The 24,605-nt window shown below is 39.8% G+C and overlaps 1 protein-coding gene across 1 annotated transcript; it reads right to left on the bottom strand.

The window, feature by feature from the left end:
- Nucleotides 1-2,780: 2,780 nt before the first annotated feature.
- Nucleotides 2,781-6,284, bottom strand: LOC148041541 (expansin-A10-like). The gene is made up of 4 exons (XM_087688494.1): nucleotides 6,136-6,284; nucleotides 5,405-5,634; nucleotides 3,551-3,869; nucleotides 2,781-3,321 (listed from the first exon to the last, which is right to left on the bottom strand). Coding segments are annotated over exons 1-4 (855 nt in total). The 5' UTR covers nucleotides 6,138-6,284; the 3' UTR covers nucleotides 2,781-3,017.
- Between the last annotated feature and the right edge of the window lie 18,321 nt (nucleotides 6,285-24,605).

The raw sequence follows: 24,605 nt of genomic DNA, 5'->3' as shown, positions 1-24,605 counted from the left end.
TTATCGGCAACCATGATGTTGTGTTCCATGAGCTTAAGATACATAAGAAACCTAAGTAGGTGATTGAGGTGCATAAGTTGAGCCTCTTAAAAAAAATTGTGGCTTCAAAATACTTAAAATAAATAACATTTTACAAATCAGGTCAAAAACTCTAGACACATTGCCAAACATTTTAAAAAACTTGTCATAATTTTGAGAAAATTTTTAAGCCTTTTGGAAAGTTTAATTTTTTATTAAGGAAAGAAAAATGTTCAAAAATTGCTATTTATACTATGAAAATGGATAAGCTGCTCGATTTTCACTATAATGATATAACAATTTTTCGATTACTTGGAGGAATATATGTTTTTATCAAATAATGCTTCATGAAATTCTTGGTCAATATGACTTGATATAAAGATTGTTATGACTAGTTTTGAGTATAATCAATAATGCATTTGAAGTAAGGCTTAAGTATAATGAGCTTTGTAAATCTTTTGGCCAAACCTTTACTATTTATCTTTTCTATCATTCATAAGTTTGGATTCAAGAGAGGCTATCTTTTTAAAGAGCTATTGATTATCATTTATCTTTGTTAGATCATGTAGTCTATATTTTTAAGCTATAAAAATAGATAAAAGAGGTATGCCTTTTAAGTAATGCCATGATATCTGTTCTATCTATCGCTCTACAATTTGGATTTAAGAGAGCCTATATTTTTGAAGAGGTATTGAATATAGTGTATCTTTACTAGGTAATATACTCTATCTTTTTGAGCTATGAAAAAAGATGAAAGAGACGTCCTTTTCAATTGCGAGGGAAAATAAAAGAGATCTTACATAATTTTAACTTTTCTAGATAATATATTATTTTGGCAAGTCCTTTACTCTCAAGCAGTGTAGTATATGTAACCCCTTACTATCACATGCATTTTAGGTCTAGTTAAGAAAACCCTTATCTATGAACTTTTCATGAATAAGATGTACCCTTTTTCTATTTAACCTATGAATCCCTCTATAAATGATGCCCTTCTATTGTAAAAATTGCACTAAAAATGGATTTTTGAAACTAATTTTGTTGAAATCATGTGATATACTAACATATTTGTGAACCCCCCCCCCTCTCTCTCTCTCTCTCTCTCTCTCTCTCTCTCTCTCTCTCTCTCTCTCCAAAAAAAGAACTTCCTCCACCCAATGTGAGTCTTTGCTCTTTCTTATCTATCACTATACAACTTCAATTCAAGATAGAATATCTTTTTAACGAGGTATTGATTATTGTGTATCTTCACTAAATAAATAGTCTATTTTTTTAAGCGACACTAAAAGATAAAAGATATATAACTATTCTACATCTTTTCTAGATAATATATTCTATCTCATAGGTCTCCTTTTATCAGATAACAAAAGTTTTACACTCCACAATATATAAAGGTGCCATTAAGTTTTTCTTGTTATTCATCTTATTTGTCTAGCTCCTTTGACTCGTCAAAAGTCTATATTATTACATACACAACAACATCTAATCCTAAAGTGGATATGATGTAGAATGTCATTGACACTTTTATCTATTCCTAGGTCAATCTTTTCTTACCTTCTTCACATATTGTGTCTGGATTTTATCTACATCCTTTAAAACATCCTATATATATGAGAAATTTTTTATTCAAAAGTGGATATGATGCACAATTTTATTGATACTTTTATTTGTTGCTAGGTCAATCTTCTTTGCCTTCTAATAGATATTATCAAATTGCCAGGTCAATCTTTTTTACCTTGTAAAAGACAATATCTAGGTTTTTTATATCTATTTTTTAAAGCCACAGTCGTTACTCTTCAAAAATAGCATCATTGTATTAATAAGAGCTTATGATATAGAGAGGTAAACAAGAGTAGAGGCAAAGAGGACATAAGATTGGGTGAGATAGATTGCACAAGAAAAGAGAATACATAAAGAGCAATAGAAAATCAAAATAGATATTAGGAGGAAAAATTATTTGGGAGGAAAATATATTAAATGATATACAACATAGAGAATAAGAGAAGAACATCCAACATAGAGGAAAAATATCTTAAACAATATCCAACATAAAGAAGAAGAGAAGAATCGTTAATCAAGTTGGTGTGGAGAGAAAACAACACAATGACCTTTGTGAGAGAGAAATAAGGAAAAAGAAGACAAGATGTGTAGAATTCAAAACACAACAACATTTGACATGAGTGATATTTGCATTTTTATAACATTTAGTGTTAACTTTAGATAATCTTTTTCATATTTTTTGAAAGATTTTGTTAGTAAAAAGGACCATTGGGATCCCTATGACATATCGGCTTTAGAGATCTTGGCCAAAAAATAGGAGAGAACCACAAAATAGGCTCTATTATCTCCAAAGTAGAGGGGTTAAGATACCATTTTCGTATATATGTGGCAAACTTAGCTTGCTCTCTTCTTAATGAATGGATTAGTGTGGGGTCCTTTTGTAGGAATTTTGGATCCGAGCATTAAATTTATTGATCATTTGGTTTCAACATTATTTCAAGTTTCCATATAAATTCAAAAATCTTGTATGATCTCCAATATTCAACTATCTAATGTGTTGATAGGACTTTTTCATATGCTTATCAAACTCTTATATATCTAGTAACAAATTGACAATGATGAGTAATAGCAAGATTCAAGTTAAATTAAAAGTTTAAAATAAAAGAGATGAGAATCCTATGATAGAGTTGTAATATGTGGCTTTTAAGATATCTAAGATATCAAACAATTAGAATATCATCAATAAATGATTTGGAAGGTTACTATAATAATAAAGAACACAATTATTTTATTGCCCTATCAATGTACAGAAGAAAAAAGCATAAAGTTCATGGTGATAATTGTACCTACCATAATCTCTCCCATGGTGTTGATACAAACAATAGATAATGGTACCCACCATAATCTCTTTCAATGGTATAGCTACAAACAATGTAGAACTAATAGATGGATTACATAGGATGTCGAGAACAAAAATTACTTCAACTCCTACTTATATAAAACTAGAAGTTTGTGCCTTCAAATGTCTCTCCAAAATTCCAACTGGATAATGCAACATTATAACACATAAGTGAGTGGCCATTATCAGTAAAAATGCGAAAAGAGAGGGCTTGATTGACAAGCATAGTACTTAGTTGCCAATTTTCACCCCAATTCCTTGTCATGCTCATCCACCCTGTGTTGGTACCCTTAACAGAGACCGCTACAACTGCTCCACTACCACCCACATTTGTCACAAGCACAAGGTTGAAATTAGGGTTTCCATTGATGGTAAATCGAACACCTCCGGTCTTGTAACATTTCACCCTATGAAAAAGTGATTTCAAAGTTAGGCTTAAGATAGTTTGACATTTTCTTCTCTACAATAGCCAAATCATGTTGTACATTGTGTGAATTATTCTACAACCATTATTATTGAGATTCCATAAAACATTGGTTGGTGCACATTGTATATTTTAGCTTATTGGATATTATTAGTGATGCATGCAAGAGAATAGATGTCTTTTGAGCCTTAGCTAATAGTTTGGTTTTGTACCTTCTATATTGAACAGGAATGATCCCACCAAGTGTATTAGCAATCTTCTCAAATGATGGTTGTGCCATGTCAAAATGTTGAAGGGGAGGATTGCACCAACCACCATTTGTATTTGCCAATGCATAATTGGGTGGACAAAAATTGGTAGCAGTCACTACAACAGAAGGGTTACCCGGCAAACACCATTGAGGATCATTTGTGCATCTAATTTCAAAGCAAGCCCCACATGATGCCCCACCATTGAATAGTGTTGTGCTCAATGCTGTTGTTGCAGTGCCATAGCCTTGACTGTACAAATCCCCATAACCACATGCTCCGGCTGCAATTTAAGTTTAAGAAGTTAAGTTAGACAAAGATTGTACTATGATTTTAAAATATCAAACCATATACTAGTTTTTATCTTTATGTTTTACATGTTCAAGAATGCCAATGGAGTCTAGTTAGTATTGTGTCAATCATCTCCTCGTCAAATGTTAAACGATACAACATAAAACTCATGTATCTTGCATGCTCAATTTATCCTCTCATGCTTTTGGAACCTAATCAGTTATTTGATATCAATGTGATCTTTGCTTTTTGGACGTTGTTTCTCGTAATACATGTATGTTGAGGCAATTTGATGCCAAATGTCTAATAACAAATACAATATAAATAATCATCTTATGAGAGAAGCATGTTAGCATGAGACAACTAGTAAGTGGAATATAGACATGAATATGGTTTAGTTTACCATTGTGTTCCACCCTTTCAAAGATGCTCCTAGTTGAAAACCTTGTGACTATTTTGTTTGAGTGAGCTTTTTGATAAGTTCAATAAGTTTGCATTCTTTATGATTAAAGAAGCTAGAATAAAGAGAGAACGTGAATTTTTTCTTGGTGACAAGTGTGCTTGACAAGGTATCATGCATATCAAATATGATTGGAGTCTTTTGGGATTTATAGGGAAGCCAATAGAAATGAACCAACCCCTTGTTTCTACATTTGTCACGTGGTTTTGGTAAAATATGTGTGTGAAAGTAAAATGTGACATAAGTATGCACATAAGGAAGACCATCTCTACTTCAAAGAGAGGGATAAGATTGGGATCATTCTTGGTAGATCATGTTTGATTGTAAGAGAGGAATGGTTTTGGGATAGATAATTTTCTAGCATACTACTCGTGTGCCAATCAAGCAAATAGCATGTCTTGTGTTAGAATGGTTAGAAGTCGCGTGCTAATTTGGTTATTAGCATGGTTTGTGGTAAATGCATATCATTGGTTCACTAATGGCTTGTGGTAAAGGCATATCATTGGTTTACTATAATAGATCTGTTAGCACATGTGTTGTGTTGAACTTTGTATAACTAGTGTGCCAAGTGGGCTCTTAGCAAGGCTTGTATTGAATTGCATGTTAGTGGTGTGCTAAATGTGCTATTATGAGTTCAGATATCATGAAGGCATCCTTTCACACACACACACACACACACACACACACACACACACACACACACACACACACACACACACACTTTAAAGCATGGCTAAAATGTACAGAAAGAAACTATGCCCAACAATGCAACCATTGGCACTCCAAAAGAGAAGAAGATTTTTGGCAATGTAACTGATTATACTCCAAAAGAGGAAGAAGGATTTGGTCCCAAAACCTGCATCAGGAAACTTTGCCCAAGGCAATGGGTGTGTAGGCACTCCTGAACATATTGACATTTGTCCAAATTTAGGAAGAATTTTCTCCCAAACATACACACAAAGGGTGTATAGGCACTCCTAACAGCAAAACTCATAACATGACTCACAAATATTGCTATGCACACACACACACACACACATCTCTCTCTCTCTCCCTCTCTCTCTCACCCATAGTGCCTGATGCGTCGCTCCCGCCATAGAAGGTGGCATGGGCACCATCGATCCAGTTCTCAGAAGCCACCACACCAGAGCTGCCTCCTCCCGCCGCCATCATCATCATCATCATCGTCATAAGCAGCCGTCTCATCATCGGCATCATCCCCCGCCCTTGTTCCGAGTGGCACCATGGACTGCAGCTCCACCTCTCACCATCCTTACGATCATACGACAGTGCCGCCCTGTACAAATCACACACCCACATTTGCTATCATCGCTAATCAGACAACCGCAGATGATCCACATTTACTTATACAACCTACTAATCCATCCTTCTAGCCGCTAATTAGCTTTGATATTATAGTATAGCCTCTGATCGTTGCTTCATCACTTGTTTGTACCGCCATATTAAGCCTCATAACCCCTGATCAGAACGTTGAAGTTATGATTTTAAGTAAGCATGCTAATACCATGCTCCTTATAGCTCAATGTCTTCATGGCTCAAGTGGATATCACATCCTATCCTCTCAACTATGAGACCAAAATTTAATGCCTCTGATTGCCTTACTTCATGCTCAAGCAAAGTAATCAACCTAGTCTCACATAATTGTGTCAGTATCCCAACACAACCCATCAACAAATAGCCCTTTGCCTCTAACTTAGATCACATTAATGTACCATAACACAAGCAAGTGAGGTTAGTAAGTCTAACAATCCACTAAACCACATTAGTGTATACATACATGGAGCAAACACCCGAATTCAAGCTCCTCTTAGCACCGGCCGGATGAACAACTTCAATCAAGCCAACTTCTCACTTCCATTTCTCAACACAATTTTGCTTTATATGTGGTTTGTCCTCCACAATCAATGGCTTCGAAAAAGGACAAGTTGTTGAAATGAGAACTACCCTTATTTAAAAATGTTCTTTCACTACACCTCTATATGACTCTTATTGGTGTTTTTTATAAGTCAACTGTCCTTCTCTGGTATCCATGTAACCAAAAATCAAGGTAATTGCATGGAGGCCCAATTAGTATATGTGCAATCGTATTTCAAGGAGAAAGCACGAACATAAGCAAGGGAGAGAAAGCAAAAGATCATAATATGTGTTCATTGCTTACTCAAGCCATCAACCACCTTCTCCTTTTGCTTAGTTTTTGTTATCCATCACCATTCCCAAGCATTACCCATGTGAGTGGTGTTTTCATTCCTTGACTTTTCGCTTCTCAAGTTAATTTTCTGATAGTTTATATACTTCCTCTCCTTGATAGTTCACTTGTATAACTGCTTCATTATAAGCTTCTACATGTGTATTGCAAAAAGCATCTAGTGGCCGTTATAATAAAGTCAACAAATAGTATGCACGTTCTTGATTTGGACCCTTTCAAGAAACACCATTTGGCTTGTAAAAGGGTTTTCACAAAAGAAAATGTTAAATTATTCCCCAAAATATTGATCATGATGGTTGTCATTCTCTTCTTTACACGTTTCTAGGTAACACATCTATCTTTCACAAAAGATACACCGAAAAATGATCTATGAAAATTAAAGCATTGCTTTATCAACATCACAAGATTTATAACATTGCATACCTAATATATGCTTGAAAGCTTTGATATCTTTCTACACCATTCATTGCATTGTTCACGTCTTTTTCCAAACTTGATGCATTTCTATTTTTTGTGAGAAGCACATATTTTCTACAAATTATTTACAACATACTTACTCTACCCTTGGAATAAAAACTTTAAAGAAGCCCCCTCCTCCCCCCATAAAGAGAGAGAGAGAGAGAGAGAGAGAGAGAGAGAGAGAGAGAGAGAGAGAGAGAGAGAGAGTCATGCATATACTAAAAATAGGAAAATTTGAGTTTTCATAAATCATATACTCATGGGCCTTGTTTATTACATCCTCATCATTTTATGCACAAAACAGAAACAAACTATATGAGCATTTTAAGATTTTGGTAAATTTTGAAGAAATTGAAAACAATAGTGGCATATGAGAACCAAAACTTAGATCGGCTAGCTTGATTGTGATAATACGTTCTTCCTATACTCTTTGACAATAGGAGGATAACATAGCAATGTGAGTTGTAGATGTATGCTATCATGTGAGTTCAACTAGAATATAAAATAGTAGCACTATAGATACATGAGTGGGGTGCATTGAATGATAGTTTTGAAAATGAGTGGGGTTCAACTAGCATATAAAATAGTAGCACTATACATACATACAAGCAATCAACAAAATGACATTGCTACAAATGTTGGTGCATTGAATGATAGTTTTGATCCCTAAGCATGGGAAAGTATTTTGAGCTAATGTGAACTATCAATTTATTATTCTCATACATGTCATTCTACTTATATGCAAGGGAGAGGGCCAATGATTTTTAGCTCACACTTATCCCTATTAAAGTAAATGAAAACTTAGGGTTTTGGAGTCTTATGTAATACATGTGAAAGTTTCTGGTGTCAATTGTGCTTCTTAAATAGTTTTGCACATAGGGTGTACATGCTATATCAATATTGTGAACTTTGGTTATTCATGTTGTTTATGGGTAGAGCTCTCTCTGAGATTGAGTTCCTCATCAACAAGCTATATTTTCCCTAAATACTCCAACTCTACTTGGAATGAGAAGATGCTAGCACATTCTAGCATGGGGATCACTATTACCATTCTATAAAAAGAAATGCAACATATCATGAATGTTAAATGGGTATTTTCAAAACCCCTCTATTTACACATTATGGGTAATAAATAACTCCTCTCTCCAAGGGAATTGTTGATTCATTTCTCAAGGTGCAATAAGAACCCCTTTTCTATACATGTAATCCTTTACATCTACCAAAACTTTATCTAATAAGATACACCTTCTAATGAAATCACATGATACTTTTAGATTATTGGAGGTCCACCCTTGAGATTTATTGCTAAAAGCATAGCCATTTCATGCTTTGGACAAAGTAGTGTATGCCCAATTAGTTGCCAATCCAAAATAAGAAAGAAAGGAGTGTTTTCTAGAATAGGAGAGTTGAACCCCATTATAAGACAAAAGGGGGGGGGGGGGGGGGGGGGGGTTGGTATGTGAGATGTGCATCTCTTCTTTTAGAACCCATGCTATTGATGCAAGTATACACCATTTTGCTAGAGATTACCTATGGATTGCTAAGGTCAAAGAGAATAAGGAAAATTAAGATGACAAGGAAGTGTAGGTTTTAGTTTAAAAAATCCTTCAGTGGGGGTAGATGGAGGTGACAAGGCTTACAACTCTAAGGGTGATAAAAAGGATTGTGGTTTTTAGATTGAGTAATGTGCAAGAGAATAAATATATTAGCTTTGTGACTATAAAGAGAACATCCCACCAAAATCTATGTTGGGTAAAAAAGAAAATGATAAGGAAAAATCTCTTAAGTGATATGTGAGAAGAATATTAGGTTAAAGAACTTTGGAAAACAAAGGCTACATCATCTCCCATCTCTCTCACAAATCTAGCAAGAAAGGGGCCTAGATTTACAAATATATATGTGCCCTTGGATGGATGGAATGGATGCTTAGAGCCTCTTGGTTATGTTGATAGCTCTTAAATTTTCTTCTTGGAGCATTAGATGTGTGTCCCAAAAAGCATTGTGTGGTAGAGATGATTAGAGATTAAAGGCTTGAGCTTATTATTGTACTTAACATATTAAAGTAGAGACTAAATTTGGGAAAAAATTATTGTTCAATGTTAAAAGATTATGTCGTATTTTCAAATTTCTAATTCAACTTTGTTAACTGGATTTTAGAAGACTCTTGAATTCTCAAAAACTTTTTGAAAACATTGGAAGGTTAAGAAGATCTTGGAAGATTTTGGGAATTGTAATAATTTATTTTGGCTTTGTGACATTACCTTGAGAGCTGAGCGTCCTCCTGTGCAAGTTGTAACATATGAATGTGGCTTATGAATATGGTTTGAGGTGTGAAAGATTGAGAAGACCAGACTTTTGGCCAAAAGACGGGCAAGGTGCCCAAGGGAAAAGGGAAAACCCTAACCCTAAAAAATTGTATAGATGGGATGAAGAAAAATAGAAGAGGCTATTCTTGTGTGTGCCAACTTCTTGTCTACCTTCTTGCCATTTGTGAGCTAAGGAGAGAGAGCATGTGTCTGTGGAGAGGGAGTGAGGGAGAGTGAGGGACTAAGGGTGAAGCTTCCTTCTCCTTCTCATGCATGCTCTCTCATGCCTCACCTCATGCATTCTCCTTGCATGTGAAGGGCTATAGAGGGTGTAATATTTCCAGGCAATAAAATTTAGTTGGTTAGTTCAAAAGTTAGTCAGTCAATTAATAAGTTAGTAAGGTTACTAGCTAAAGTTTAAAAAAAAACTAATGTTAATAACTAACTAACATTAAAAATAAATAAATAAATAAAATTGAGAGTCATAACTCGATATTTTTTATGAATTAACAAGGACCGTAGCCACCCTTCATGGAAGTTACAACGTGAACAAGAGAGATGAGCTATATTAATCATTAATGTTAATGTGCATAGTAAGGATGGTCTAAAAATATTACATTTTTGGACAAGACTAGAATATTTTAGATATTATCCTTAAAAAAAAGATATGGAGATTTCTAGAATTGGATGTCATTTAAAAGAAAAGATAAGTGATGTGTTAGTTAGTTTAAATATTTTATTTAAAAAAAAGAAAGAAAGAGAGAGAGAGAGAGAGAGAGAGAGAGATTAGCAAAATCGCGCACGCCGTGATTGCAATCTACAGACAGAAAACAACACTTTGAACAGAGAAAAGGAGTGAGCTGAGAGCTTTCTAACCAAGTGTCCAAGTATTTTATCCCCCTTTTGGAGCCAATGGAACCATCAGATTTATGATCTAAGTATCAAATCACTGATATTTCCAAGATCCCCCTCCACAAAGAGCTCCTCTTTTTAGCCACAACCCTTCTTCTCCAATTCACTATAAATAAGAGGCATGGGGGTACAGATAAGGAGACCTCAAGAGGCTGTGAGAGAGAGGTAGAAGGATTCCCCTTCAAGAGGCTACAAGAAGAAGCTTGAGAGAGAGAGAGAGAGAGAGGAAGAGAATTAGCTCAATTCCCTTGTCTTGATCTTCAACTAAGCCATATTCTCTTATATTCTCTCATCTCGAATCTATTCCACCTTTCCTATCTCTCGAACCACTCGTGTACGATGGCTCCAAAGTGCAATCATGGGGACCAACGCAATTAGACAATCAACGGGTACTGCCAACGATACGGGAGTGCCTGAGGTTACCGGAGTTGCCACGACCAACGGAACATCGGGTGTGGCTAATGCAAGTGCGAGTAAAGATGAAATTCCTAATGTCGTCATGCTGCCAAACCAGGTCATTTATTACTAGATTATTATTTTGCTATATAAAATAATTACATCCATATTATTTACTTACATGAATTGATAACTCATCTAGAAAACATATTAATACAAGCATAAACAATTAATCGCTATGATTTGAAGCTAGATTAATTGAGATTATAAGTCATAGAATCATGTTAGAATTAATTGCCAAAGGTTATTGTACATATGTCTTTATGCGCATTCGATATAGTTATGGTTAAATGCAACAAGGTTAAGAGTTGACTAGAGATGATTATAGAAATTGATTGTCTATTTTAAGAGTCCTATAAGTCATCTCGTTGAGTTATTGGCACTTACCTGCTTATAGTCAATTGCACATGTGTGCTCCAACCAAGTTCAATCATAGTCCTTGTGTCAGACTCCTTTCGCTACTCTAAGGGCACTTTGCTTGCATGGTCTGGGATCTACTCGTATCTGTTCGATCATACGTCTCCTAGTATCGTATTCCAGGGTATCGATTTCATTGTCACTCTCATCACTGGAGGAAAAGTAGTCCTTATATTTATCATCAGAGCTATCTTTGTCTGATTGCTCATCATTCTCCAAGTTCTGACATATCTTGTTTTGCTGGTCAAGGATTTAGGTCCAATTTTATGTCAAGTTTAAATTATGCACTTTGGACCATCTCCATTTTGGCTCGGTCCCAAAGGTCTTAGAGTGGCTTAAGATTCATTGCTAGATTGCCAGCCAACTTGTTGGTTAAGCATCCTAGGATCTCTAGGAACTCTCGTCTATTGTTTGGGACTTGGACTGCAACAAGGTTGGGTCTTCCACGTAGGCTCCAAGTCATCATGTAGACTGGCATTGAAGGTGTGTCCTTGAGCTTGCTAGTTGGCTTGATGGCTTGTTTTTACTCCTTAATGTCTGAGAACGGTAGGTCAATGGTAGCAAGAACATGCATCCAATCTCCCTCATCCTCAAGGACATGGGATATAGTTAGTAAGGGCCTCATAGGATCCCCTAATCTATCCATTTCCCTTCAACATGGTGGAGATGGCATCAAGGTCGACTTGTATAATTTTCCAAGTGTCCATCTCTACTCTTACAACCTTTGTTACATTTCCTAAGAAGATAAGACCGTTGCCCCAGTCTTCTATGACTCTCACCTTGTGCATCCAGGGTTGGCCTAGCACGATGTCATAGTCCACTCCCTTCATGACTATAAAGTCAACCAAGAATTGGATTCCTGCAATCTTCACTAGCCAATTTTTCAACACTCCACACGGTTTCACCTTCATTTAGTTATCTAGTGTGATGTTGAACCTAGCAGTCTTGACTAGTGGGCTACCCCAAGTTTGGAGTACTGCTGCATGGCTTAGCACACTCAGTCCTGCCCTTATGTCTACAATTCCCTTTCTTGTGACATCCCTGAGAGCTAGGACTCATGAGACTGCATGCATTTCCGTGCCTTTCCAAAAAGCATTGATGTGCAAGGATTTAGGCATGGAGTACAGTGTTAGACTTGGTATTTGAGTTTCTGCATCGTGCTCAGTCAAGTCTATGGTAATTGGCTTGTTTGGGTCTTCAACCCATTGTTTCAGCTCTAGCCATAGCGTTGGATGCTGCCTAAGTAGGTCTCTTAAGCTTAGAGTTATAGGGGTGATCACTAGTGTATTGAGGAGGTTTCTACTCACTTGCCTCTCTCCTAAGTCTACGGTTCTTGGCCAATGGCCTTGACAGTTTTTCTGGTTTGAAGCATTTAGCCTTTATCTAGGTGACCTGGCTTGTGCTATCATTGCCTCCCCTGATCTTGGTCATGGGAGAGAGATTGGCATACGTATGCTTGAGAACTCATTGATCTCATCTTTTAGTATGGGCTCACTGTTCTTTAGGTGCTCTTGGGCCTCCTTTACCCACTCTTTTACCTTCTTGATGGCTTTGGATTGGCGCTTTGGATTGGGGTACTCCCCGACCTTAGCACTTCCCTTTTCAATCGTCTGTGGGGCCGACATGTCTTCCTCTGCGTCAATGATTTTCCCTCCAATCAGCAGTATTGTGGCACTTTTGGTTTTGAGGGTGGCCTTAGTGTCTAGTCTTTTCTTCCTTTGTCTTCGGATCTTCTTTCCAATTAAGGTTGCATTAAGGTTGTTGGGCCCTAGAAATGATACACTGGCCTGCTTCATCCATGCATGGGTCATGATGTGCAATGGGATAGGTGTAGCCTCCCCATCAAGTGTCTCGACACTGAACAATCCCAATGGAACCAATGGCTCATTTGTTGAACTAGAGGATGGCCTCACCCTAGGGCAATCGACAAAGAGGTAAGTGATTCCACACTCAGTGCATCTCATGTTAGCCTTATCTCTGTTTGTTTGCTCCCTCTCGGGGCAGCGTGAAGAAATGTGTCCTAGGTGACCGCAAGTCCAACAATGATTGGCTCTTGGATCTATGCCCCTAGGCCTCTGCCTCTCCCCCTACCTAATGCCATCACAGGTGATGGTCGGTATTCCATAAGGATTTCATTGCCTTCCTCATCATATGACACGTATGGGTTTACATAAGGCTCATCATTGCTAGGCTCATCCACATAGTGGACTGGAGTATCACTCGATGGATGGGTCACATAGAGTCCAGGTGGTCTAGGGATACATGTAGGATTTATTTCCATCCTAGTGATGGGTGGCTTAGCATCATTAGGTGCCGGGAGAGCTAGTGGGGCTCCCTTTCCAAGGAAGTTTGGTGGCATGTTCTCAAGGTAGGGTTGACAGTAAGGCTACAGGTATAGGAGTCTCCGAGGTAGTCTACAACGCATGGCATCATGGCCAAACCTACCACAACTAGTAGAAGGTAATGACCTAGGGTCCTGGCACTCAACTAGCAAGTGGTTCCCGCTACAATGCACGCATTCGACATGTGGGCATGTTGGTCTTCTCATCATCTCCTGTAGTTTGGTTATGCCCATCCTAATCTCTGCTAGCTCATGTCTTGAGTCATGCCCTTCCCATTGTCCTGTGCGCTCTCTCACTCGGCATTGAGGCCCTCTCAGAACTCTTGGTACTGGACTCTTCTCGATTCAAGCACTTGGAGCTCCTTTCCTTGAGTTGGTCGTCCACTCTAATAACTTCTTCAAAGACCCTTGCTAGTGCGTCTCACTGCAAGCTCAAGCTGCCGGCCAAGGATTTGTAGAGCTCTTCACTTTGTATTCTGCTAATGAATGTTGTGGATATTGCTCTTTCGGTTGGTTTCTCACCCATTGGGATTCTCTTGAAGAGGCTTCTCACCTGGGTCACATAATCTTGAATATCCTCTTTCTCTCTCTGCTTGATGTACATGAGTCACACTAGCAGGTTCTCAAAGTACCCAAGTTTGGAAAATATTTTGATGAAGAGATTTTTCAAGCTATTGAAATCGGCATGCTCTATAGCATCCAAACTCATGTACCAAGTCCCCAAACCTTGTCACCTAAGCACAATCCAAAAGCTTGGGAGTGTTGAGAAGGATCTCCGTAAGGCTGTTGGCTTCACAAATCTACTCGAACTATTCCACAAAGTTGTATGGATCATCATTTGCTTGATATTTTTCCAGTTGCTTTGCTACCATAGGGATTTTTGATTGGCTCTTAGAACCTTGCTTAACCCCTAACCCTACTAGTAGTGATATTGCTAATGCTACAACACTTTGCTCTATTTCCATGTTATCTAGCAGTCGCTTCATCAGAAGCTCGCATAGTGTGAGGTCTCCCTCTAGCACTCTCTCGCTATCCAATTGATTTCTACCTACTAGGGCTAGCACTCTTTGGATCTCTCGCATTTCCAAACTCTTGCACAAGCTCTTGGTTTACTAATCCTGGTTGTATGCAGTTAGGCCTTGCAGAGCCCTACGAGCCAGCTTCCTCTCTTCATTGAGGTATGTTATGACATCCTCTATAGGTCTACCATGGTGTTCTAACCAAGTTTGAATGTTGTATTTGTGCACTAACTGTTAGACGGCCTCAAGAAAATTGCCTAGGTCCACCTCTTTGTTGCTTCTATGGCCTGAGCTACCTTCTTCCATGTCCAAAGCTTCCTGCTCTGCCAAGTTGTCGATCAAGTTGATAAGGAAAGGTAGATCCACTTCCACGATAGTGCCTGTCCTTGTTGCATCCGGCTTTTTGGCTGCATTTTTTGCTTGGGCCTACCTTTGGGATTCGATCACCCTTCTATGTCTTTGGGTCTTCTCTTACTAGTGGGTTCCTTCAAAGTTTTATGTCTGAGTGAGTTCCTTGTTAATTGCAACCAATTCTCAACTTACCCTCACTCTGTGTGTGTGTGTGTGTGTGTGTGTGTGTGTGTGTGTGTGTGTTCCTTTATGTGCACTGTGTGAAATCAGGCTTTTAGCTCTTTTCAAGTGTGCTTCGAGTGATGGAAAGCAGAGTGAGTGAGAAAACAAAGTGTGTGTAGCTCCGGCTCTCTTGTCTACAGGTTGGCTTGATAGGGTCGTGGTTTTGGTTCCTAGTTGTTCTCGTCGACTTCTTGGGTTTGTTTGCTGCACTATATTGTTCAGCTTGTTCAAGATCAAGTTGGGGTCTTGCAATTAGCCCACAATACTAGACATGATTTTAAACTATTCGGCCATGATTTCTAGGTTCGTAACTATCTATGAGGCATTTGGTGGGTTCTTCTGGAGTGGGTCACACTTCTCGTTAGTCGGGGTTTGTCAAGTTTCTGATTTTTTTCTTCCTCAGGTTGTGTCCGATTTTGAAAATCGAATGTCTGATTTACCAGTGTCTGATTCTAAGAATCGGACGTCCAATTTACCAGTGTATCTGATTCTAAGAATCAGACCTGATTGTCACAATCTGACAAGGTGTATCCGATCGGACAACTCGATTCGGTCTGACTGGGACACATCTAATTCTTAGAATCGGACGGGGGTGCTTGGTCCAATTGAATGTATGTTCAATCGGACAGTGTACTAGGTCTAATTTTGTCATCCGATTCTGGTGATTGGAAAGGCGAGCATCCAATCAGATGGGGTAGCTTGTCTGATTCCTTCTTGTCCGATTCTTAGAATCTGATGGAAGTGGTGTGTCCAATTGTCGTGATCGGATGGGTCGAGCATCCGATCGGACGGGGCTGTGTGTCCGATTTTAGAGTTGGTCCGATTTGGAGCTAGTATGATTTTCAAAATCGGACAGGTATGTCTGATCGAATGAACGGCTTGTCCGAGTTTGATTCTGGGAATCGAACTAGTCATCACTGGGTTAGATTCTAGGAATCAAACATTGTGAAGAGTGTCTGATTTTGCCAGCGGTCGAAGTACGTGTCGATCATATTTTTGCCAAAAATCTTCAGTTAAATATTGCTAGTAACTTTAGGGACTTCCAAGAATCAGGGAGGGGTGTAGGCCAGGGGCATTCTATACCTGAATCTCACTGAAAGCTCCGACGCGCTCTGATCGATTCGACGAAGTCTTGTGCCCCACACACACGCACACGCACACGCACACGCACATGCACACACACACACACACGCACACACGCACACGCACATGCACATGCACACACACGCACGCACGCACGCACGCACGCACGCACACACACACACACACACACACACACACACACACACACACACACACACACACACACACACACACACACACACACACACACACACACACACACACACACACACACACACACACACACACACACAGCTAGGACTGCAAATGAGGTTTCTCCTGGTCACCCAGGAACTTAAACCCTTGCTGGCCAGCACCTCTCAGACTTCCCAGTCACTCCACTTGCAACTCCAAGACATCCGAGCCCTCTCTTTTTCCCATTTGGTCATGTAATTGCCCTGTGCAGGACTATTTTACAGCAGTGAACTATAAGCTTCCCACTCTAATTTCTCCTTCCTATCCTACTCTAAATGCGACAAAAATCAAAAGCAAGGTACTGAATTGATTTCTCCTACTCAGCCAATCATCAAAAACCAAAAATACTTACTTGTAGCAAAGATAAAATGCAAAACCTCCTATCTATCCCAAGCTCCGATTTGGGGATGAAAACCTTACTTCGATGCTCGATTTGAAGCGTGCAAGCACTCAAGCTTGAATCCGTTGGTCCCGGTAAACAGAACCAAAATGTAGAGACCAATTGCCAAGACCCACAGACCACTTATTGTTCAAGAATTTCAAGTGAGCACTAATGGCTACCTCTCACATAGCTGACACTCTATCCCTCTCTATGAGTGTAGTGAGCTTACCTTGATGCCCGATTGAGTTGCTTCATCTCTCAAGCACTTCGATAGCTCCACGATTCGTGATGCAAGCTCAAGCATCCTCAAGCCTCTTCCTCCAAGCTCCTTCCTCTATAGCCACGCGCGAGATGAGAGAAGAGACGAAAAGAGAAGAGAAGATAGGAGAAGGAGGAGGGCTTCTCCTCCAAGAGCCCTCACCCTCATACACTCACTCCCTCACTCACTCACACTCCCTCCCTCAAGCACTCACAATAAGCAAGCAAAAGAAGAGAAGAAGAGAAGAAGAAGAGTCCACTTTTCCACACACCAAAGAATGAGCTCTCATTCACATTTTGAGCTTTATATACAAAACCCTAAATCCCCTTTGGGCATCATCCCCTTATCCCCTTTTTCTTACATGGCTGGCCATGGCCTAGGTCCTTTTTCCCATCGTCCTCCTTTCTTTCTAGCTTAGTCCTACCACATGTTCATCATTACAAATTGCACAAGAGGGAGTGTGGCGCTCTTTTATAGAGGTTTTGGTTGTGCCTTTATATTTAAAGGTGCGCCTTCTTGCTTGCAACTTCCATGGTTGCGTCTTATACTCTTGGTGGGCCCACTCTCTTGTAGGGCATCTTTTCCTTTTTTCCACCTTGTGCTTTTCCTCTTGATGCCTCGTTTTTTGCTTCCTTTGCTATGCCTCATTTTCCGTTTCCTTTGATTTGCAGTAAACATTTAACCTTGAATAGGACTCTAGCAATTTTGATTGTTCAGTCCATGAAGAACACCCATGGGGCAGACTTTAAATCTATTTGCAACTGTTAGATTAAAGTGGATTGGTTCTATGGGTGGGTTGCCCCAAGCTTGAAGTACATTGTGGTTAACTATGCTTGCATGAGTACCTATATCCACAATGCCATGACGCATGGTATCTTTGAGGGTCTCCATATGGAGGACAACATGCCTCTCAGCACCTTTCTAGAATGTGTTGACTCCCAGGGCACTCAAGGTCAGGTGTATATCCTTCGTGATGTTCGAAGCATGGTACGATTGGTAATTACTCATGCCTTCTACCCAGGCTTTCAATCCTTGCAAAATTGCTGGGCTAGCTTTGAGTAAAGTCCCAAGTGAGATTTGACAGGTTGATGCTATTGCAACTATTAGGGATGGCTCAATGTGTTCATAAAGATATTGTGATCGGCTTGCCATAGGGGGAAGAGATATCATCTATTCCCTTGGCTGCTTGTTGATGGGTTCTGTTGTAAATCATCAAGTTTTCATGTCATTTTGGTGAATGTGGCAAACTAGGTAAGCTCATGATTTCATCATTGGGTATATCTTTCAGTTTGTTTTGAGTGGTTTGGGCCAATTATTTGACCTTATATGTTGCGACAAGTTGTTGGAAAGGGTCTAGATAAGTGTAGTCTTTTGCGACCATCTCTTTTTCTATGGGTGGTGCAATGGTGGTGCTTTCATCACTTGAGACAAGAACTGCTAGCTATGTTGAGGAGAGGCCTTAACTCTTCCGCTTAAGCTCTGTCCTTTTTCCTCGTTTCTTAGTACTTTTCTTGCTAGCAACCAAACCATTCAAGGTTGTGGGTCCTTCAAGATTGATTCCTTTGGTCTTTCTTTGGGCATGAGTTATGGCCTACATAGGAATGGGAATTTCTTATTCGTCCTTGATCATTTCCATAATGAATAGGCTCAAGGGAGCTAATGACACAATTTCCTTGCCACTATTTGCCTTGCCTTGTGGGCAATCAGAATACATATGTGTGATTCAACATCCCGAGCAACATTGGTTGGCTTCGTTGGGCTTAGACTAGTCTTGCCTTTGAAGGCATCTGGATGAGATGTGCCTAGGCTGACCACTAGTCCACCATGCAATTAGATCTCTACCAAGGGGTGTCCCCCTTCTGCAACGTCATCCTAACATCATGATTGGAACTAGCCGATAGTCCATGAGGATTGTTTGACCCTCTTCATCATAGCAGATGAAGGGGTTATTGTATTCTTCTTCATTGGTAGGTTCCTCTATGAAATGGACTAGGGCATCCTTGGGTGGTTATGTGATAATTGGAGGCCTAGGGATCCTTGAAGGGTTGATTTCTTCTCTTTGAGCTGTAGTCCTAGGATTAGGGTGGGGTGCTGATAGTGCCAAAGCTTGTTTTTGCAAAAGTGGCCTAGGATAATTGAAGGTTATGTTGTATTGTAAATAAGTGTAGTTAGGAGCGGGGAGCCTACAAGGGGCTTTGCAATAGGCAGCTTCATGACCAAAACATCCACAATTATTGCATACCTAAGGTGGCCACACTCTATATGCACTGTGTGTTTTGGTGATAGGGTTAGGTGTTCTTAAGGGATTCAGTTAATCTAAGCAATTCTTGGTGTTGTTTCTTGATGTCGAGAATTAGTTCCAAGGTGTCCTTATTCTCTGTAAAAGTTTTCCCTAAGCGAGGTTTGTGATGAGAACCTATAGGTCGCTTATCTCTATTGGTTCCTTGTGGAGGTCATCTACACTGATAGCCTCATCCAATATATCCTTAACAGAGCGATTTAATTTGGAATTCCTAGCTAAGGTTTTGTATATCCTTCCATCATGGATACCCTTGATGAGGGCCTTTGTGACCACCTTAAGCATGGACGATTCTCTCGCTGGTATTCAATTAAACAAGCTCTTGACCTTAGAGGCATAGTCCCTCATGGTCTCTCCTTCTTGTTTCTTAATGTTCATTAGGTGGATGATAAGGTTGTCCCTATAGCCTACTTTTATGAAGTGGTTGATGAACAAGTCTTTCATTATCGCATATGAGTTCTTTTTAGTGGGTTCTAAGCCAGTGAACCATATGCGTCCTTTTTCTTGTAGGCAAAGTTCAAAGGCTTGTGCCCTTCACACATCTCTTGTGAGGGTATTCACCTCAAAAACTTGCTCGAATTGTTCTAAGAAGCTATATGGGTCGTCACCTACCCTATACTTGTCAAATTATTTTTCCACCAAGGGAATTTTGGATTGGTCTCTCTAGGCGGGTATATTGTCCATGCCTATCAAGATAGTCTGTACAATGTGTGTCCCAACTTGCAGTGTATCAATTTGGTCAAATAGTCAGCATTGCACAAGATCAAAGAGTGAGTCCTATGATGTGCTTATGGCTCGTGCATTGAATAGCATTCCATGGATGCCTTCCATCTCTACCTGCATGGTAGCAAGCTACAACTTCGTGTCTTTGTTAATGTCTATCAAGCAGTTGAGAGAAATTTGCCCTTCCCCTCTTAGTTCAACTAGTTTCAGCTGCATAGCTTTGGGGGTCATGTTGGAGGCATCAAAGCATGTGGCATCCTCAAAGCTATCAACTATGGCCTCAAAGTCATCTAAACTTCCATCTGCTCTATCCGTTGGGTCCAATGTGGTTTGTAGGGTCTCTTGGTTGACTAGGTCAATGATTCGGCTTATGAGGTATTGTACTGGTGTGGTCACAAGGTCAAAGGTCTAGTTAGGGCTTGGATTTTTACTCGTGGTCAGAGTACATATTTCATAGCCACTCCTCCTTAAATGCATGCACTCTTCATTCCCTATCTTTATCGCTATTTGTTCTATTTGCTTCCTTGTTTAATAAACTTTTTTCCTTGTTGCACAATCTCTCTCCTCTCCTGATGTATATCACTCACCATGCTTTGCTCATGAAGAGTGCACTATTATATAGTGTGTGCCTTTGTGAGTGTGTAAGCATGTGTATGTGTGTATGGCCCTAGTGTGCCTATGTGCAGCTGCTATGTGAATGCATTGTGTCACGTGGTTAAGGCACCCTTATGCATGAGGGCATATGCTTCACAACTATGCAATGCCTTGTGCCCCTTCCCTTGCCTCTTCATGTTATCCTCCCATTGGTTGGATTAAGGTTTGATATGTGGAAAGAGGTGGGTTAGCATGCACTAACTATGAGGGTTCCCTTGTGCAATCAGAGTGTTTTCACCTCGTGTTATGCGTGTGTGTAGGATGGTTATGTATTGCATGTGTTATGCAAGTGACATACAGGGACACACAGTGACCTTCTCCTTGCCTTCTCACCACACAACTGTCCCTTAGGTTGGGTGTAGATGATAAACGTAGAGATTGTGTTACTATGTGACATTTTGTGTCACCTTGCATCAACACAAGAAGTGTGAAGTGCCTCCTAGAGTTCCCTTACTACGTGTCCATGAGTGTGTATGTTTTACGTGAGGTGATTTGTGACTACGAGTTAGTGTGTGAGGATTCTAGGTTAATGTGAAAATTAGTTTGTGTGTCAACCATGAGGTGTAAGGTGTGTGTAGGCTACATGGGCGTTATTGATGGGTACAAGTATGGAACTATGTGTGAGTGCAATCGCCTAGTGTAGTGTGCGTAGTAGATACCCTATGATGTGTTTAGAATGTGTGGACTCTTTCCTAGGTGCTTGCAAATGCAAGTGGACACATGCCTAAGTTATTATGTGTATGTGGATGTGTGTGACTATATGTACAACCTATGTGCATGCGTCTAAGTGTGCATATCTAACTGATGTATCTATGTGCTTGTGCTATGAACTCAGTGAGTGTGGGGCTAATGGTGTAAGTATGCAATGCATACATTCACAAGGACAAAACCATTTTTGCATCCACACACATGGATGGCCACAAGGTTGCGAGACTACAATGTGCGCAATTACCCAATTGCAACAATGTTCCCTTGTAGCTCACCAATACGTGCAAAAGGTCTATGTAAGTGTTCATGTGTGTGCATGTCAATGTGAGGTGGTGCACCTATTTGACCTACGTGGTGTGAAGGTACCTTGGTTTGTTTTCTCGTGTGTGAAAGTGCCTACGTGTGGATGTGTGACATGTAGGTGTGGTGCAGTGTGTATGTGAATGTGTCGAGACAGGTGTCATATGAGGCTAATACCCCCTATCGACACGGCCCACTCTATCATCACTGTTAGACACATCAGAGGTGTGTGTAAGGATGGAGAGAGGCACCTAGTGCAACACATGTGTAGCACTTGAAGTACATAGATGTGCGGATGTAGGTATGATATGCTCACTGAATGCCACACGTAGGTGTGTCACACAGGTGAGTATGCCACACTGGAAGGTATGTCACACATGAGAGTGTCACACACGAATGTGTATCACACAAAAGGGTGTGTCACACACAACACAAGTGTGAAATGTCTAAGGATATGTGATTGTTTCTCATTGTGAGGTGTGTGCATCACACTATGGGGTTGTCACTCTATGACACACTATGAGTGTGTTTGAGATGTGTAGGTATGTTATTGTGTGTTTCTCGATGGGTGGAGATGGGCAACACACCAAGGTGCCTCCTATGTGTCACCTCCCATAGTTGTCACCACACTAGGTGGATTGAAGGTGGGGTGGAGAGCTAGGGAAGATACTGTTTGTGTGTATGTGTGTAGGGTGTGCTAGTGTGTGACACACAAGCCACCACCTTCCTCACCACTACTCACAGTCATCCCTACTGAGCAGGTTGGAGCTGAGTCTCGTGGGAGAGGAGAGGGGTGTCAAGTGGGTAGCATAGGAGGGTGTCTCGAGTGGCAGTGTGGTGGGCTTATTAGGATAACACAAGGTAATTACAAAACCATTTTGTAACAAGAAAAAAGAGTGCTTTTCACATCATGAGTCTCATGTGTCAACGGGGTGCATGTGTGTCATACTCTATGTGTATACTCTATGTGTATACTTTCACGAGATTAAACCTCGGAATACTCTATGTGAATACTCTATGTGCATGTGTGTCATACTCTATGTGTATACATTTCCCTTTTCCATGTAGATGTCAATCATTAGAGTGCAAATGCCAAGAATTAAAGAAAAGTCAAGCTTGTGTCTGCCTACCATAATTAATCAACAACATGCTGCCAAGCTATTAACCAACACCCTATCACTCTAATGAGTACCACCCACTATGTGCGATGAGATTCACAAAGAGGAGGGGGTAAGGCATGGCCAGACACTCTCAATCACGCATGCACCAAGTCATACAACCATAAATACTTATGAGTACCAAGTTAGGCCCCTTACTTGCTGCAATTGTTGCTATGTAGCCATGGTGATCATGATGCACCTTCTCTTAAGTTTCAGCTATGACTGAATTGCATAATGATTGGATTGAAGAATTACAGGAGGCTTATCTGTTGGATGAAGAATTCAGCCATATTTTTTAGAAATTACAGCAAGGTCTTATGGAAGAAAACTCTCATTATCAGTTCAAAAATGGCCTTATTTAGTTGAAAGGCAAGATTGTTATTCCTTCTACCTCTTATTTTACACGGAAAATTATGGAGGAACTATGTTCTTTGCCTTTAGCTAGACATTTAGGAGTTTTCAAGACCTATGACAGGATCAATAAAAGTTTCTATTGGAAAGGACTGTGGAAAGATGTCAAGGACTTTGTCATGAAGTGTATGCCTTGTCAGCAGAATAAGGACATCACCCATAAGCCAGGAGGTTTGTTATACCCATTACCTATTCGTACAAGTAAATGGACTCATATTACTATGGATTTCATTATTGGCTTGCCTACTACCAAGAAGGAATGGAATAGTATATAGGTAGTGGTAGATAGACTCACCAAGGCAGCCCATTTTATTCCAACCAAGATTTAGTTTACTGCCTCTCAAGTGTCCAGTCAGTTTATGGAGTAGATTTTTAGACTACATGGATTACCGCAGGTGATTGTTCATGATAGAGACTCAAAGTTTATGAGTAACTTTTGGCAGGCGATATTTACATCTATGGGCACTAAATTGGCTCCATCTACAGCCTATCATCCACCACAAACTGATGGACAGACAGAAAGAGTCAATAAATGGTTGGAGACTTATCTTTGCCATTTCTGTTATGATGTCCAAACTTCATGGGATTCTTGGTTACACTTGGCTGAGTTTGCTTATAACAATTCTACCCACACTAGTATTGGAGTTTCACCCTTCAAGGCTCTGTATGGTTACAAGGTGCCCTTACCCACGGTCATCTTTAATGAAAGGATCAATCCTCATGGGAAGGATGAGTTAGAAAGAATGCAAACCCTTCTTCAGCAATGCAAGATGAATCTTAGGAAAGCTCAAGACCAAATGAAAATGTATGCTGATGAGAAGAGGCGGCCTTTAGAGTTCCAAGAAGGAGAGTTGGTCTTACTGAAGGTGCCCAAGTCCATGTACTCTACATTAAAAGATGGATCTAGTAATAAACTTGCTCACAAGTTTTATGGCCCTTATCGGATTCTTAAACGTATTGGAGATTTGGCATACAGATTAGAGCTTCCCTCTTCCACAAATATTCACAATGTCTTCCATGTTAGTCAGCTCAAGCCTTTTTATGGTGATCCAGTGGATATAGTTGATGAGCTGCCACCTATTGATGAAGAAGGTCTTATTCAGAACATTCCAGAGACTGTTATAGGTCAGCATGAGAAGAAGCTTTGATCTCGTTCTATCGTGGAATATTTGATCAAATGGAGAGGTTTACCACCTGAAGAAGCTTCTTGGAGGCTTGATTCTATATTGGATGAGTTTCCTTTCTTAAGGGATACATTGAAGCCTATTGATTATGGAGCTAGTGATGATTTAGACATGATCAGGACATCATGCTATTTTAGAACAATTTTTATCGTGCCTAATTT

This window comes from Lygodium microphyllum, chromosome 1 (assembly GCF_053477565.2).
Source record: "Lygodium microphyllum isolate KBCC chromosome 1, Lygodium_microphyllum_v1.1.10, whole genome shotgun sequence".
NCBI lineage: Eukaryota > Viridiplantae > Streptophyta > Polypodiopsida > Schizaeales > Lygodiaceae > Lygodium > Lygodium microphyllum.
This window is presented reverse-complemented; position numbering and strand designations above follow the sequence as displayed.

What these genes read in the sequence shown, in the direction of transcription:
- LOC148041541 (XM_087688494.1), bottom strand. An exon ending in CGACGCATCAGGCACTATGG is followed by an intron (nt 3,870 to 5,404) that starts GTGAGAGAGAGA and finishes CTTAAATTGCAG; the next exon opens with CCGGAGCATGTGGTTATGGG. An exon ending in ATTCCTGTTCAATATAGAAG is followed by an intron (nt 3,322 to 3,550) that starts GTACAAAACCAA and finishes ACTTTTTCATAG; the next exon opens with GGTGAAATGTTACAAGACCG.